Source organism: Aotus nancymaae, unplaced genomic scaffold, assembly GCF_030222135.1.
Source record: "Aotus nancymaae isolate 86718 unplaced genomic scaffold, 86718_ANA_hifiasm-v0.15.2.pri h1tg000010l, whole genome shotgun sequence".
NCBI lineage: Eukaryota > Metazoa > Chordata > Mammalia > Primates > Aotidae > Aotus > Aotus nancymaae.
In genome coordinates, this window is record NW_026988421.1 from 66,224,687 (window position 1) to 66,240,993 (window position 16,307).

General features: G+C 37.7%; 1 protein-coding gene across 2 annotated transcripts in view; it reads left to right on the forward strand.

Annotated features, from left to right (window-relative positions):
- The window catches only part of ADK (adenosine kinase), a 561,731-nt gene that overhangs the window by 446,905 nt on the left and 98,519 nt on the right, over positions 1-16,307 (forward strand). For both annotated transcript variants that reach the window (XM_012460167.2, XM_012460168.2), the window contains exon 9: positions 2,498-2,612. In XM_012460167.2, coding sequence (XP_012315590.1) covers positions 2,498-2,612 — 115 coding nt within the window. The remainder of the gene's footprint in view (positions 1-2,497; positions 2,613-16,307) is intronic.

Sequence of the window (16,307 nt, forward strand, 5' to 3'; positions counted from 1 at the left end):
TTAAGATGTGTAAGCTTAAGTATAAGGGGAAGAAAACCTATTGGGGACAGAGGAGGGGAAATACTGTGGAAGGAGAAATAAAGTTTTACATAAATCTGGAAGAATTGTGTTTTATACTTGGAAAATTTATTTTGTCCTTTAATTGCCATTTTTATGAGGTTTAATTTGAGATATAAGAAACAGTTCTTTGATTAAATTACCAAAGCTCTCAACAAAATATATCTTCTCACAGTGTTGGTAGAAAGCAACCATGGAATCTTATTCTTTTTTATTTTATTTTTATTTTTTGAGATGAAGTCTCGTTCTGTTGCCAGGCTGGAATGCGGTGGCACGATCTCCGGCTTACTGCAACCTCTACCTCTCAGGTTCAAGCGATTCTCCTGCGTCAGCCTCCCATGTAGCCAGGACTACAGACGTGTGCCACCACACTCGGCTAATTTTTGTATTTTTGGTAGAGATGGGGTTTCACCATGTTGGCCAGGATGGTCTTGATCTATTGACCTCGTGATCTGCCCACCTCAACCTCCCAAAGTGCTATGATTGCAGGCATGAGCCACTGTGCCTGGCTGGAATTTTATTCTTAATTTATTCCTTATACCGCCTTGAAGAAAGACTTTCTTTTAAAGAACATCTAGGACATTCATAAGATTCTGCTTTCAAGATGATAAAGTGAATGTGTTTGTCTGTTTATCTTTATTAAATATGAGCTGTACTTAATCACGGCAAAAATCCTGTAGTAGTAAATATATTTGTGTTAAGGACATTGGCAAAATATACATCAGTCATTTTAATTAAATGCATACACTTATTTAGGTGAGTGAAGACATTACATGGCATTTTTTGGTCCTTTCAGCTGTTACCAGTCATTTCTAAAAGTCTGTCTTCTAAAACTGAGGGAATTTCTTCTCATCTTATCAGAGTTCAGGCTTAGTTCAGTTCTAAAATAAGCAATCGAAAGTGAAATATTCAGCATGTTTAAAAAGTCAGCAGCACTGTCCTACTACAAATGGCTATTCCTTTTAGAAACAACTGTCCTCTAAAAGTTATCTTGTTAGGTATATTAGAAGCTTAGCTTCATATATTATCTGGAATTTATTAAATATTTAGTGGACAAACAATATAAAAATATTTCATTACAGATTGTCATCCCTTTAAAAATGCCAGTTTCTGATGATGTTTGTAACCATAGCAAACCATCGTGACTTGTCTGCTTTGCTTGCCTCAATGTTTCTCTCTCATATATCGTATTTGTTTTCTTATATATCCTTTATTTATGCCACTTAGCTGTATTTCCCCTCTGACAGGTGTTTCTTTCTCTGTAACTATTTGAAACTTTGCATAGTGATAGAATGAACTAGTTTTGTTAGCAAAACTATAACAGTCTTAGAAGCCCACTGAATACAGACATGGATTGTCAAATTATCTAAGATATTTGAAAACATGATTCTAAAACCTCTGCCTTTTAGCTCAAGAGTTAGGTTTCAAGATTTCAGAAAACTTCAAAAAAGATTTCAGTAAAACTTTATGGCCTATGTGGTGTGAAAAACAGCAACAGGATTTGATTATTAGTTTGTCATTTTTTAAACTTTATCTTTTTTAAAGAAAATTAAGTCTTTTTAGGAAAGGATTAGCATTTCTTGCTCTCATATCAGTCCTTTGAAAAATTGGCATTATAAGAATTGTATTATTTCCAAAGTGAGCATAATTATGTTCTTTAAACCTCTAAAATAATTAAATTTTCCTCTTTATAAAAACCTCTCTTGGCCGGGCGTGGTGGCTCAAGCCTGTAATCCCAGAACTTTGGGAGGCCGAGGCGGGTGGATCACGAGGTCAAGAGATCGAGACCATCCTGGTCAACATGGTGAAACCCCGTCTCTACTAATACAAAAAATTATCTGGGCATGGTGGTGCGTGCCTGTAATCCCAGCTACTCAGGAGGCTGAGGCAGGAGAATTGCCTGAACCCAGGAGGCGGAGGTTGCGGTGAGCCGAGATCGCGCCATTGCACTCCAGCCCAGGTAACAAGAGTGAAACTCCGTCTCAAAAAAAAAAAAAAATAACCTCTCTTTAATTTGAAATTTGAAAACTGCCTGGATATTTGCTGATACTTAGTAATTGTTAATAATTTTGAAATATGATAATAGTTTTGTGGTTATGTTTATCATTACCTTTCAAAGATATATACTAAAACATTTATAGATGAAATTATATATAGTTCATGAGGTTTCCTTCAGAATAATATGAAATGCAAGTGGATGAGGATGTAGGTGAAATAAGATTCATCATACATTTTAAATTTTTGTAGATCATTGATGAGTTCCTTGGAAGTTACTGTGCTATTCTGTTTACTTTTGTATATGGTTGAAAAAATTTTAATGTGTCTTAATAGATGTGCAGGTCTCTTATTTTGATCATCAGAAGCTAAATTGTTAATCTACTAAAAAAGTTTTGTTTTATTTTATTGGTCATGAGAATTTTTTTCTTCTTTCTATTAATAGACGAAAAACATTAAAGACATAGCCAGAAAGACTCAAGCTCTACCAAAGGTGAACTCAAAGAGGCAGCGAATCGTGATCTTCACCCAAGGGAGAGATGACACTATAGTGGCTACAGGTACATGTGGGAAATGTGTGATGAATCTATTATTATGGAGATTAATTATTTACAAAATTCTGTGTTGTTTCTATCATAATATATACAAAGCTCTGTACATTTTATTTTAATAAGTATTTCTACCATGTATCTCAGTAGAAAATATTTCATGTTTAAGAAGATAATTTATTAAAATTTAATAAACCACTTTGATATAATTTATTTACTTATTTTCAGGATTTTGTCAATCAAGAAATATCTTTCCTGAAAAAAAGAATATATTTTATTTATAAAATACCTGCACTAGAATAAAAAAAATTCACTCAATTATGAACAACTAAAATCCAAAACTATGTTATATTTTCCATTTTTCCTTCAAGAAGAAAATCTCATTTTTGGTTTTATTTTACCATCTATTTTATAGCACTCATAAAACAGAAATTTCATCTAGTAAGCAAACATGTTATTGATTAAAATGATTAATAGTGTTAAACCAAAACATAAACGTTTTAATTCTGTTTGTACTGTTCAGATTGAAACCAATCAGTTGATTAGTAATTATTGTAAACCAGAGCAATTTAGTATTACCTTTGTGTTTGTTCAGTACTCTGCTGAACACTGAAATATAAAATAGGAACTTTATTGGGAGGCTCAGGAGGGCAGGTCATGAGGTCAGGAGATGGAGACCATCCTGGCTAACATGGTGAAACCCTGTCTCTACTAAAAATACAAAAAATTAGTCAGGCATGGTGGCATGTGCCTGTAGTCTGAGCTACTCGGGAGGCTGAGGCAGGAGAATCTCTTGAATCTGGGAGGTGGAGGTTGCAGTGAGCCAAGATCGTGCCACTGCACTCTAGCCTGGTGACAGAGTGATACTCTGTCTCAAAATAATAATAATAATAATAATAACTTTAAAGACCTAATTGGGAAATTAATATTCATAAAATATAAGTACAAAGTAAAATATAATTATAGTTCTTATCTATTGGTGCAAACTATATGGATTGTATTTACTCAGGGGATCAGTAAATCTTGAAGAAAGATGTTATAGTGATATGAAGTACATGTGTGTTGAATTAAATATAAAGCCTGAAAAGGGTCAAAGATGAAATTATTGTCAAGATATTTTCTTTCTTTCTTTTTTAAAATAAATTTTATTGTGTATATTTGAGGTTTATAACATGTTATTGTAGGATACATAGATACATATAGATTAACTTTCTTATTTCCAAATAGTCAAAAGCAAGATTCAGAGATTTGTTTCAAAAAAATTTGCTTCAAAGTAATTCAGTTAGTCATAGATAAAGTGAGGGTATCAATGAAATGAGACTGGTAATGAATTAATTGTTGAAGCTAGGCAGTGGATATATGGGGGCATCATTATGCTATTATCTTCACTTGTAGATATGTTTGAAATTATCCATAATTAAAACTTTAAAAAAGAAAGAAAAGTTTTTAAAAATCTTTCAAACAAGATTCAGAAATGTTGAGTGGCTTTCCCAAGATACATTAATATCCTGCTAATCCTTAAATTCTAGGAAGGATTTAAAGAAAGGAGGGCAAGTGGGCACAGTGGCTCACATCTGTAACCCTAGTACTTTGGGAAGCCAAGGTGGGAGGATTGCTTGATCCCAGGAGTTGGAGACCAGCCTTGGTAACATAGCGAGACCCCATCTCTACCAAAAAAAAAAAAAAAAAAAAAATTAGCTGAGGGAGTAGTGACACATTCCGATAGTCCTGGCTACTTGGGAGGCTGACAAAAGAAGATCACTCAAGCCCAGAAGTTCCAGGCTGTGTTGAGCTATGATCTCTCCACTGCACCCCAGCATGGGTGACAGAGCAAGACCCTGTCTCCCCCCCAAAAAAAGGGAAGGAGGGCAGTGGAGTCAAAGAGGATCAAGTAAGCAAGGGCACAGGTACTAGCAATCTTTTATTGTGGTGGCAGGAAGAGCTTCGTTGTTAATCTGTACAAGAGAGAAAAAAAACTGTGAAAAGATACCCCTGCATTGATACAAACTATCTGAATTGCTTTATTTCTATAGTATATGGACTATTCCTGTCTTAGCAACAGTTTAGAAAAGTGAAAAACATGCAGGTGTCTTACAGAAATTGTAGTACTACCTTCAGATTTACAAAATATTATTTGGTTGCTCTTTGTGGAGACATTCATTTTAAGTCTTTATATATTCTAGATATACATACTGTACAAGCAAGTGTCTTCCTCATTGTGAATTTGCAGGTTCCCCAAATTGAAAATTAACCTCCCTATCCTGTGACTGAATTTCCTTGTGAACTCATTTTATTCTTTATTAAATCTATTAAGGCATTCTTCGGAATGCTTACAAGCTGGAATTTATTTGAGGAAAGACACTGGCTAATCTTTGCTATTCCTGCCATATGAAAATGAACTTAAATTAGAGGATGCACTATATCTGCAATGCATGATAAATACAAGATGGATAGAGAATCTGTTCAGTGGTGTCAGCTACAAAAGCAAACATGATAAATGTTAATGCAGTTTTGAGCCCTCGGATAAGCTATTCAATGCACAAGCATAGCTGAATCTCTTTGCTATGTTGTTATTCATGGCAGCCAAATAAATGTCAATAATAAAAGAGAATTAAAGATTTTCATTTCCCAGAGGCAGTTCTCTAATACGGCTTGATCTTTCATTTCATTTGTAATTCGTTCTCATGTCAGGATGCAATCATTTGCCAGGCTCAGGGTGTCATGTTAAGTCATTTAATAATGATTAAGAACATAAAAATGCTTGGCCTGTCGGGCAATTCAGAAAAGAGATGCCAATTTGTTATTGTTTTCCCTCCTTTCCTCTTGAATATGGATCAGCTTTTTCCCACCTCCTAGCATTAAAATACTAATGGAAGATAGGGAGGGAAACTATCCCTTAATTTACCATAAGTGACATTCCAGAATGGCACAAGGCAGTGCTAACACACATATTATAAGGCTAATTAGGAATCATTGTAACTTAAACCTATTTTTTTTTAATTATACTTTAAGTTCTTGGATAGCATTGAATCTATAAATTACTTTGGGCAGTATGGCCATTTTCACGGTATTGATTCTTCCTATCCATGAGCATGGAATCTTTGTCCATTCGTTTATGTCCTCTCTAATTTCCTTGAGCAGTAGTTTGCAGTCCTCCTTGAAGAGGTCCTTCACATCTCTTGTAAGTTGTATTCCTAGGTATTTTATTCTTTTTGTAGCAATTATGAATGGGAATTCACTGATGATTTTGCTCTCTATTATTGGTGTATAGGAATGCTTGTGATTTTTGCACATGAATTTTGTATCATGAGACTTTGCTAAAATTGCTTATCAGCTTAAGGAGATTTTGGGCTGAGACAGTGGGGTTTTCTAAATATACAATCATGTCATCTGCAAATAGAGACAATTTGACTTCCTCTCTTACTATTTGAATACCCTTTGTTTTCTCTTGCATAATTAGCCTGGCCAGAACTTCCAATACTAAATTGAATAGGAATGGTAAGGGAGGGCATCCTTGTCTTGCGCTGGTTTTCAAAGAGAATGCCTCCAGCTTTTGCCCATTCAGTATGATATTGGCTGTGGGTTTGTCATAAATAGCACTTATTATTTTGAGATACATTCCATCAATACCCACTTTATTGAGAGTCTTTAGCATAAAAGGGTGTTGAATTTTATCGAAGGTCTTTTCTGCATCCATTGAAATAATCATGTGGTTTTTGTCATTGGTTCTGTTTATGTGATGAATTATGTGTGTTGATTTGCATATGTTGAACCAGCCTTGCATCCCAGGGATTAAGCTGACTTGATCGTGGTAGATCAGCTCTTTGATATGCTGCTGGATTCAGTTTGCCAGTGTTTTATTGAGGATTTTCGCATCAATGTTCATCAGGGATACTAGCCTGAAATTTTCTTTTTTGGTTGTGTCTCTGCCAGGTTTTGGTATCAGGATGATGCTGGCCTCATAAAATGAGTTAGGGAGGAGTCCCTCTTTTTCTATCATTTGAAATAGTTTCAGAAGAAATGGTGCCAGCTCCTCTTTGTACCTCTGGTAGAATTTGGCTGTGAATCTGTCTGGTCCTGGGCTTTTTTTGATTGGGATGCTATTCATTACTGCCTCAATTTCAGAACTTGTTATTGGTATATTGAGGGATTTGACTTCTTCTTGGTTTAGTGTTGGGAAGGTGTATGTGTCCAGGAATTTATCCCTTTCTTCTAAATTTTCTAGTTTATTTGCATAGAGGTGTTTATAGTATTCTCTGATTGTAGTTTGTATTTCTGTGGGATCAGTGGTGATCTCTTCTTTATCATTTTTTATTGTGTCTATTTGATTCTTTTCTGTTTTCTTCCTTATTAGTCTGGGTAGCAGTCTGTCTATTTTGTTAATCTTTTCAAAAAACCAGCTCCTGAATTCACTGATTTTTTTAAAGGATTTTTGTGTCTCTATCTCCTTCACTTCTGCTCTGATCTTAGTTATTTCCTGTCTTCTGCTAACTTTTGAATTTGTTTGTTCTTGCTTCTCTAGTTCTTCTAATTGTGATCTTAGGGTGTTGATTTTATATCTTCCCACTTTCTCCTGTGGGCATTTAGTGCTATAAATTTCCCTCTAAACAGTGCTTTAGCTATGTTCCAGAGATTTTGGTACATAGGGTCTTTATTCTCACTGATTTCAAAGAACTTATTTATTTCTGCCTTAATTTCATTATTTACCCAGTAGTCATTCAGGACCAGGTTGTTCAGTTTCCATGTAGTTGTGTGGTTTTGATTGAGTTTCTTAATCCTCAGATCTAATTTGATTGCTCTGTGGTCTGAGAGACTGTTTGTTATGATTTCCATTCTCTTCCATTTGCTGAAGAGTGTTTTACTTCTAATTATGTGGTCAGTTTTAGAATATGTGTCATATGGTGCTGACAAGAATGTATATTCTGTTGATTTGGGGCAGAGAGTTCTGTAGATGTCTATTAGGTCCACTTGGTCCAGAGCTGAGTTCAAGTCCTGAATATCCTTGTTAATTTTCTGTCTTGTTGGGCTCTCTAATATTGATGATGGGGTGTTACACTCTCCCACTATTATTGTTTGGGAGTCTAAGTCTCTTTATAGGTCTCTAAGAACTTGCTTTATGAATCTGGGTACTGCTGTATTGGGTGCATATGTATTTAGGATAGTTAGCTCTTGTTGCATTGATCCCTTTACCATTATGTAATGCCCTTCTTTGTCTTTTTTGATCTTTGTTGGTTTAAAGTCTGTTTTATCAGAGACCAGGATTGCAACACCTAATTTTTTTTTGCTTTCCATTTGTTTGGTATATATTCCTCCATCCCTTTATTTTGAGACTATGTGTATCTTTGCACGTGAGGTGGGTCTCCTGAATACAGTACACTGATGGGCCTTGACTGTTTATCCAATTTGCCAGTCTGTGTCTTTTAATTGGAAAACTTAGCCCATTTATATTTAAGGTTTATATTGTAATGTGTGAATTTGATCCTGTCATTATAATGCTAGCTGGTTATTTTGTCCATTCATTTATGCAGTTTCTTCATAGTGGCAATGGTCTTTACACTTAGGTATGTTTTAGGAGTGGCTGGTACCAGTTTTTCCTTTCCATATTTAGCGCTTCCTTCAGGAGCTCTTGTAAGGCAGGCCTGGTGGTAACAAAATCTGTCAGCATTTGCTTGTCTGTAAAGGATTTTATTTCTCCTTTGCTTATGAAGCTTAGTTTGGCCAGATATGAAATTCTGGGTTGAAATTTCTTTTCTTTAAAAGGAATGTTGGATATTGGTCACCACTCTCTTCTGGCTTGTAGAGTTTCTGCAGGGTGGTCCACTGTTAGTCTGATGGGCTTCCCTTTATGGGTAACCTGACCTTTCTCTCTGGCTGCCCTTAACATTTTTTCCTTCATTTCAACCTTGGTGAATCTGATGATTATTTGTCTTGGGGTTGCCCTTCTTGAGGAGTCTCTTTATGGTGTTCTTTGTATTTCCTGAATTTGAATGTTGGCCTGTCTTGCTAGGTTGAGGAAGTTCTCCTGGATAATATCCTGAAAAGTGCTTTCCAACTTGGTTCCATTCTCCCCATCACTTTCAGGTATACCAATCAAATGTAGGTTTGGTTTTTTTCACATAGTCCCATATTTCCTGGAGGCTTTGCTCATTCTTTTTCATTGTTTTTTTTTCTAGCCTTGTCTTCATGTGTTAATTTCATTAAGTTGATCTTCAATCTCTGATATCCTTTCTTCTGCTTGATCAATTCAGCCATTGATACTTGTGTTTGCCTCACAAAGTGCTTGTGCTGTGTTTTTCACCTCCATCAGGTCATTTATGTTCTTCTCTAAACCGGTTATTCTAGTTAGCAATTCCTCTAACCTTTTCTCAAAGTTCTTGAAAAAAGCTTTCTTGCTTTGGGTTAGAACATGCTTCTTTTAGCTCGGAGGAGTTTGTTATTACCCACCTTCTGAAGCCTACTTTTGTCAATTTGTCAAACTCATTCTTCATCCAGTTTTGTTCCCTTCCTGGCAAAGAGTTGTGATCCTTTGGAGGAGAAGAGGCATTGCAGTTTTTGGAATTTTCAGCCTTTTTGAGCTGGTTTTTCTTCATCTTCATGGATTTGTCTACCTTTGGTCTTTGATGCTGCTGACCTTCAGGTGGGGTTTTTGTGTGGATGACCTTTTTGTTGATGTTGATGCTATTCCTTTCTGTTTGCTTGTTTTCCTTCTAACAATCAGCCCCTTCTGGCTGCAGGTCTGCTGGAGTTTGCTGGAGGTCCACCCAAGACCCTGTTTGCCTGGGTATCACCAGCAGAGCCTGCAGAACAGCAAAGATTGCTGCCTGTTCCTTCCTCTGGAAGCTTCATCCCAGAGGGGCACCTGCCAGATGCCAGTGGGAGCTCTCCTATATAAGATGTCTGTCGACCCCTGCTGGGAGGTATCTCCCAGTCAGGAAGCATGGGGGTCAGGGACCCACTTGAGGAGGCAGTCTGTCCCTTAGCAGAGCTTGAACTCTGGAAGATCTTCTGCTCTCTTTAGAGCCGGCAGGCAGGAACATTTAAGTCTGCTGAAGCTGTGCCCACAACCAACCCTTCCCCCAGGTGCTCTGTCCCAGAGAGATGGGGCTTTCATGTGTAAGCCCCTAACTGGAGCTGCTGCCTTTCTTTCAGAGATGCCCTACCCAGAGAGGAGGAATCTGGAGAGGCAGTCTGACCACAGTGGCTTTGCTGAGCTGCAGTGAGTTCACCCAGTTTGAACTTCCTGGCAGCTTTGTTTACGCTGTGAGGGGAAAACTTCCTACTCAAGCCTCAGTAATGGCAGACACCCCTTCCCTAACCAAGCTCAAGCATCCCAGGTCAACTTCAGACTGCTGTGCTGGCAGTGAGAATTTCAAACCAGTGGATCTTAGCTTGCTGGGCTCCATGGGGGTGGGATCCACTGAGCTAGACTACTTGGCTCCCTGGCTTCAGCCCTCTTTCCAGGGGAGTGAACAGTTCTGTCTCGCTGGCGTTCCAGGTGCCACTGTGATATGAAAAAAAAAAACTCCTGCAGCTAGCTCAGTGTCTGCCCAATTGGCCACCCAGTTTTGTGCTTGAAACCCAGGGCCCTGGTGGCATAGGCACCCAAGGGAATCTCTTGGTCTGCAGATTGCAAAGACTATGGGAAAAGCATAGTATCTGGGCCAGAATGCACCATTCCTCATGACACAGTCCCTCATGGCTTCCCTTGTCTAGGAGAGGGAGTTGTTCCCCAATCTCTTGCGCTTCCCAGGTGAGGCAGTGCCCCACCCTGCTTTGGCTCGCACTCCATGGGGTGCACCCACTGTCTAACCAGTACTAATGAGATGATCCAGGTACCTCAGTTGGAAATGCAGAAATTACCTGCCTTCTGTGTTGCTCTCACTGGGAGCTGCAGACCTGAGCTGTTCCTATTCGGACATCTTGCCAGCCACCCAAACCTATTTTTAAATGATCACACTGTTAATTTTGTAGCACTTAGCAATAATGTATCAAAATGTTTCCTTGGAAGTTTATTCTACAGACTTATCTCCTCTTTATTTTATAATTTTATTCTTTAAATTGCCTGTGAATCTAACATATTTCTCAGTCACCCTGTTTTATGAGTCATACCTCTTTCAGATTGGATTTCCTTCCACCCTAGAGGTTTTGTCACAAAACAATCATTGTTTTAGTCCTTGCAAGCTAATTGAGTTCCAAAAAAATTTTTCAAGGGAGACTGGACACTGAAGAATATTAAAAGTAACAGGCTGGACAATTCTAGAGCTAAGTAGAGGTCTGAAATAATTGAAGCAGGAACCTAAACAGATACATGTGCACCCATGTTCATAGCAGCGTTATTCAAAATAACCAAAAGGTAGAAGCAATCCAAGTGTCCATCAACAGATGAACAAATACATAAAATGTGATATTATACATCCAATGGAATATTATTTAGCCTTAAAAAAGTATATTCTAACATATACTACAACATGGATGAACCTTGAAGACATTATGCTAAGTGAAATAAGCCAGACACAAAGGGATAAATACTGTGTGATTCAATGTATGTGACATACCTAGAGTAGTTAACTTTATAGATAGAAAGTAGAATGATGGTAGCCAGGGCCTGGAGGAGGGCTAATGGGAGTTATTGTTTAATGGATACAAAGTTTCAGTTTTCCCAGATGAAAAAGTTGTAAAGATGGGTGGTGATGGTTGCACAATAATATGAATATACAATAGCACTGAACTGTATATTCAGTAATGCTTAAGATGGTAAATTTTATGTGTATTTTTTATTTTTTAAGCTTATTTTTCAATTAAAAAAAGTTAAACATAACCAAAAGAGTAAGATGCTGGGGATGAAAGCAGAAAAGATGACTGTCCGTTTTGATCCTCTTTATAAATATTCAATGAATCTGTTTAATAACATGGCAATCAGGTGAAGGAAATTATTTCTGTGTTTACAAACTAGAAAAACTAACAATGTTCTTTACCTGTTGGAGAGCAACTATTAATGAGATCTCCATATAATAACACCTTATTATATTAAGCATTGTAGTAAAATAGTAAACACATATGTATGTATGTAAATACATATATAGTACTTTATAGAAAGTTTAAACTTTCCCAAGTTTCTGTGCTAAATAAATCACCAAAAATTGGAGAAAACAATATGACTTTTGTTCTAAATTGGAAATAATGTGTATCCAGTTAAAAAGGTCCACTGAAAAATAAATTGTAGACTTTTCTGTTTTAAGACAAGGCCTTGCTCTGTCACCATGCTAGAGTGCAATGACACAATCATGGCTCACTGCAACCTCAGCCAGGCTCAAGGGATCCTCCTGTCCCGGCCTCCTAAGTAGCCAGGACCACAGGAACATGCCACCCTGCCCAGCTAATATTTTTGTATTTTTTCTTTGGTAGAGACTGGGTTTTGCCATGTTGTCCTGGCTAGTCTCAAACTCCTGAGCTCAAGTAATCTGCCTGCCTTGGCCTCCCTCCCAAAGTGCTATGATTATAGGCATGAGCTACCGCACCCGGCCTAAATTGTAGACTTTTCTGAACACTCAGAATTCTTGTTTAAATTCTAATTTTTCACAAAGGGAGAAAATATATTAAGTGAGAGGTTTTCAACTGGAAGACTGGTTCTGTCATATCAAGATCACCTAGTGAGTTTTTGGTAAATACAGTCCTACCTTTTGTTTTCTTTTTTAGATTTGTGGGGAGGGCATGATACTTTTTCAGGGTTGTTATATGGTTATATTACATAATGTTGGGGTTTGGGCTTCTATTGAACCTATCACCCAAAGAGTGAATATAGTACCCAATAGTTTTTAACTCATCCCCACCCACTTCCTGCCTCCCCCTTTATGTCCATGTGTGTCCATGTGTATCCATTGTTTACTTCCCACTTATAAGTGACAGTGTGCAGCATTTGATTTTCTGTTTCTGTGTTAATTCACTTAGAATAATGTCCTCTGGCTGCATCTGTGTTGCAAAGGACATTATTTCCATCTTTGTTATGGCTGCATAGTATTCCATGGTGTATATGTATCACATTTTCTTTATCCAGTCCACTGTTGGTGGATACTTAGGTTGATTCCATCACTTTGCCATTATGAATAATGCTGTAATAAACACAAGGGTGCAGGTATCTTTTTGGCAGAACACTTTCTTTTCCTTTGGGTAAATACCTAATAGTTGGGTTGCTGGGTTGAATGGTAATTCTGTTTTTAGTTCTTTGAGAAAGTTCCAAACTGCTTTCCACAGGGTCTGAACTAACTTACATTCCCACCAACAGTATGTAAATGTTCCCTTTTCTCTGGTTCCTCACCAAAATTTAATTTTTTGACTTTTTAATAATAGCCATGCTGACAGTTGCAATAATATCTCATTATGTTGCATTTTTCTGATGATTAGTGATCCTGAGCATTTTTCATGTTTGTTGGCTGTTTGTATGTCCCTGTTTTAAAATTTTTCATTTATTATATTGGTTTTTGTTTTGTTTTGTTTCGTTTTGTTTTTTGAGATGGAGTCTCACTCTTGTTGCGCAGGACTCTTGTTGCCCAGGCTGAAGTGCAACAGTGCAATTGATTCTCCTGCCTCAGCTTCCTGAGTAGCTGGGATTACAGGCACACACCACCACACCCGGCTAATTTTTTTTATTATTATTTTTAGTAGAGACGGGGTTTTACCATGTTGGTCAGGCTGGTCTCAAACTCCTGACCTCGTGATCCACCGACCTCAGCCTCCCAAAGTGCTCAATAAATAAAATTCACCTTTTTAGTGTCACGTTCTATGGGTTTTGACAATTACATAAGCTCATGTAATCACCACCATAGTTGTGATACCAAAGAGTTACATTTTTCAGCTCCAGACTTGGTGGTACCAATGTATACTGCCCCAATTTTATGAGACAGCTCTAATTGTTCCACAACTCTACCTGTATTTGCTACTCTCCATCTTTTTAATTTTAGCCATTCTGATGAGTATGTAATAGACCTAATAATGATTTTTATTGAAATTTTTCTGATGTATAGTGAGATGGAGCTCCTTTTCATCTGCTTACTGGCATTTTTTTTATGTATAGTTTTTTTTGTTGTTGTTTTTGTTTTTGGTGTTTTTTTTTTTTTTTTTGATGGAGCCTCACTCTGTCGCCCAGGCTGGAGTGCAGTGATGTGATCTTGGCTCACTGCAACCTCCACCTCCTGCGTTCAAGTGATCCCCTTGCCTTGGCCTTCTGAGTAGTCGCCTGCCATCACACCCAACTAATTTTTTTATTTTTAGTAGAGATGAGGTTTCACCATGTTGGCCAGGCTGGTCTTGACCTCCTGACCTCAAGTGATCCACCTGCCTCAGCCTCCCAAAGTACTGGGATTACAGATGTGAGCCACTGCCCCCTGCCTTGCTTACTGGCATTTGGATATCTTCTTTGATGGTATTGCTGTTGAGGTCTTTTGCCCATATATAATTGTCTTACTGATTTAGAATTCTTTTTACAGCCTGTATGCAAGTCTTTTGTTAGATAAATGTATTGCAGATATCTTCTGCTACTCAGTGGCTTGCCTTTTCACTCTATGGTATCTTTTGATAAACAGAAGCTCTTGATTTTAATATAGTATAATTCATAATGTTTTCCCCTTATGATTAGTGCTTCTCAAGTTCCTTTAAAGAAAATCATAGCATATCTCAAACTTGTCAAGATATTCTTCTGTTGTTTTTTTCTAAAACTTTTATTCTTTTACCTTTTTCAACTAGCACAATTCATCTAAGATTAGTTTTTATAAATATGATGTAGGGTAGGGAGAATGATTCATTTATTTTGCACATATGAATAACCATTTAACCCAACTTCATTCATTGACAGAAATATCCTTTCCCTAACTGGGATTACAGACATGTGCCACAACGCCTGGCTAATTTTGTATTTTTAGTAGAGACAGGGTTTCTTTATGTTGGTCAGGCTAGTCTTGAACTCCCGACTTCCAGTAATCCACCCGTCTCACCCTCTCAAAGTGCTGGGATTACAGGCGTGAGCCACCGTGCCTGGCCTCCCTTTTTACTTTTAATGTTTGAATTACAGATTGATTTTGGAAAGGTAATTCACCTTTGCATTCTTGGAATAATGCCAACATTGACATAGTATCTTTTTAATGTCTTATTGGATTTGATCCGATGTTATTTTGTTTTCTGGTTTTTGTTTTTGTTTTTTGAGAGAGAGGGTCTTGCTGTGTCACCCAGGCTGGAGTGCAGTGGTGCTATCCAGGCTCACTGTAGCCTCCGTGTCCTGGGCTCAAGCAGTCGTCCCACCTCAGCCTCTGGAGTAGCTAGGATTACAGGCATGTACCATCACGGTAATTTTTTTAAATTGTTTAAAGAGACAAGGTCTCACTATCTTGCCCAGGCTGGTCTCGAACTCCTGGGCTCAAGTGATTCACCCACCTTGTGCTCCCGTACTGCTGGGATTACAGGCATGAGCCACCATGCCTAAGCCTGAATTCTTAGTTTTTTGTTTTTCTGAAAATGTTGCCTTTTGCCTTTCAATATGTAGAGTTCTCTGTGCTAGAAGTTATGCTTTTTGAGCTCTTTACAGATGATCTTTCATTATCTTTTAGATTCTCTTATTTTTGTTGAGAAGTCAGCTGTTACTCTTACTCTGTTCTTTTGTATATATTTGTCTTTTCTCTAGCTGCTTTTTAGAATTTGTCAAACTTTTAACTTTATCCTTAGTTCTGGTTTTCCTTTTATTTATCCTGCTGGGGTTTTTAGTGCTTCTTGAATCTGTGATTTATGACTTCCATCAACTTGGAAAATTCTCAGTCATTACCTCTTTAGATACTAGATCTGTTTCTTTATACTTGGGAACCTAGTTATACATATACTAGATCTTTTCATTGTATCCCATATGCCTTTTATGCTCTTTTTTTGTATTTTTACCCCTTTTTCTTTTCAAGCTTCAGGCTGTATATTTTGCACTGACCTGGCATTTAGTTCCCTGATTCTCTCTTTTGCTTTGTCCCATCTGCATTTCAAAACATCTAGTGCTGCTGGGTTCAGTGGTTCATGTCTGTATTCCCAGCACTTTGGGAGGCCAAGGCAGCCAGATCACTTGAGGCCAGGAGTTCAAGACCAGCCTGGCCAACATGGTAAAATCCCATCTCTACCAAAAATACAAAAATTACCTGGGCATGGTGGCACATACCTGTAGTCCCAGCTACTTGAGAGGCTGAGGCAGGAGAATTGCTTGAACCCAGGAGGCAGAGGTTACAGCAGTGAGCCAAGATCATGCCACTGCACTCCAGCCTGGGCAACAGAGTGAGACTTTGTCTCCAAAAAAAAAAAATCCAGTGAGTACTTTCTAAAGTATCTGATTATTTCTTATTTATCCTAGTTCTAGAGTGTAATCCTCTACCTTGTCATCTATTTTGTCTAACATATTAATCATAGTATTAATAAATTCTATGTCTGAAAACTACAATATCTCAGTCATTTGTAGGTCTGATTTTTAAAGATATTTTATTTTTTTAATTTCCACATAATAATTGCAACTATTTTTGGGGTACATAGCGATGGGTTTGGTGTTGTTGTTTTTTTTAAGAGATAGGGTCTTGCTCTGTCGCCCAGGCCAGAGGGTCAGCATGCAATGGTGTGATCACAGCTCACTGCAACCTGGATCTTCCAGGCTCAGGCAATTTTCCCACCTCGGCCTCCTGAATAGCTGGGACT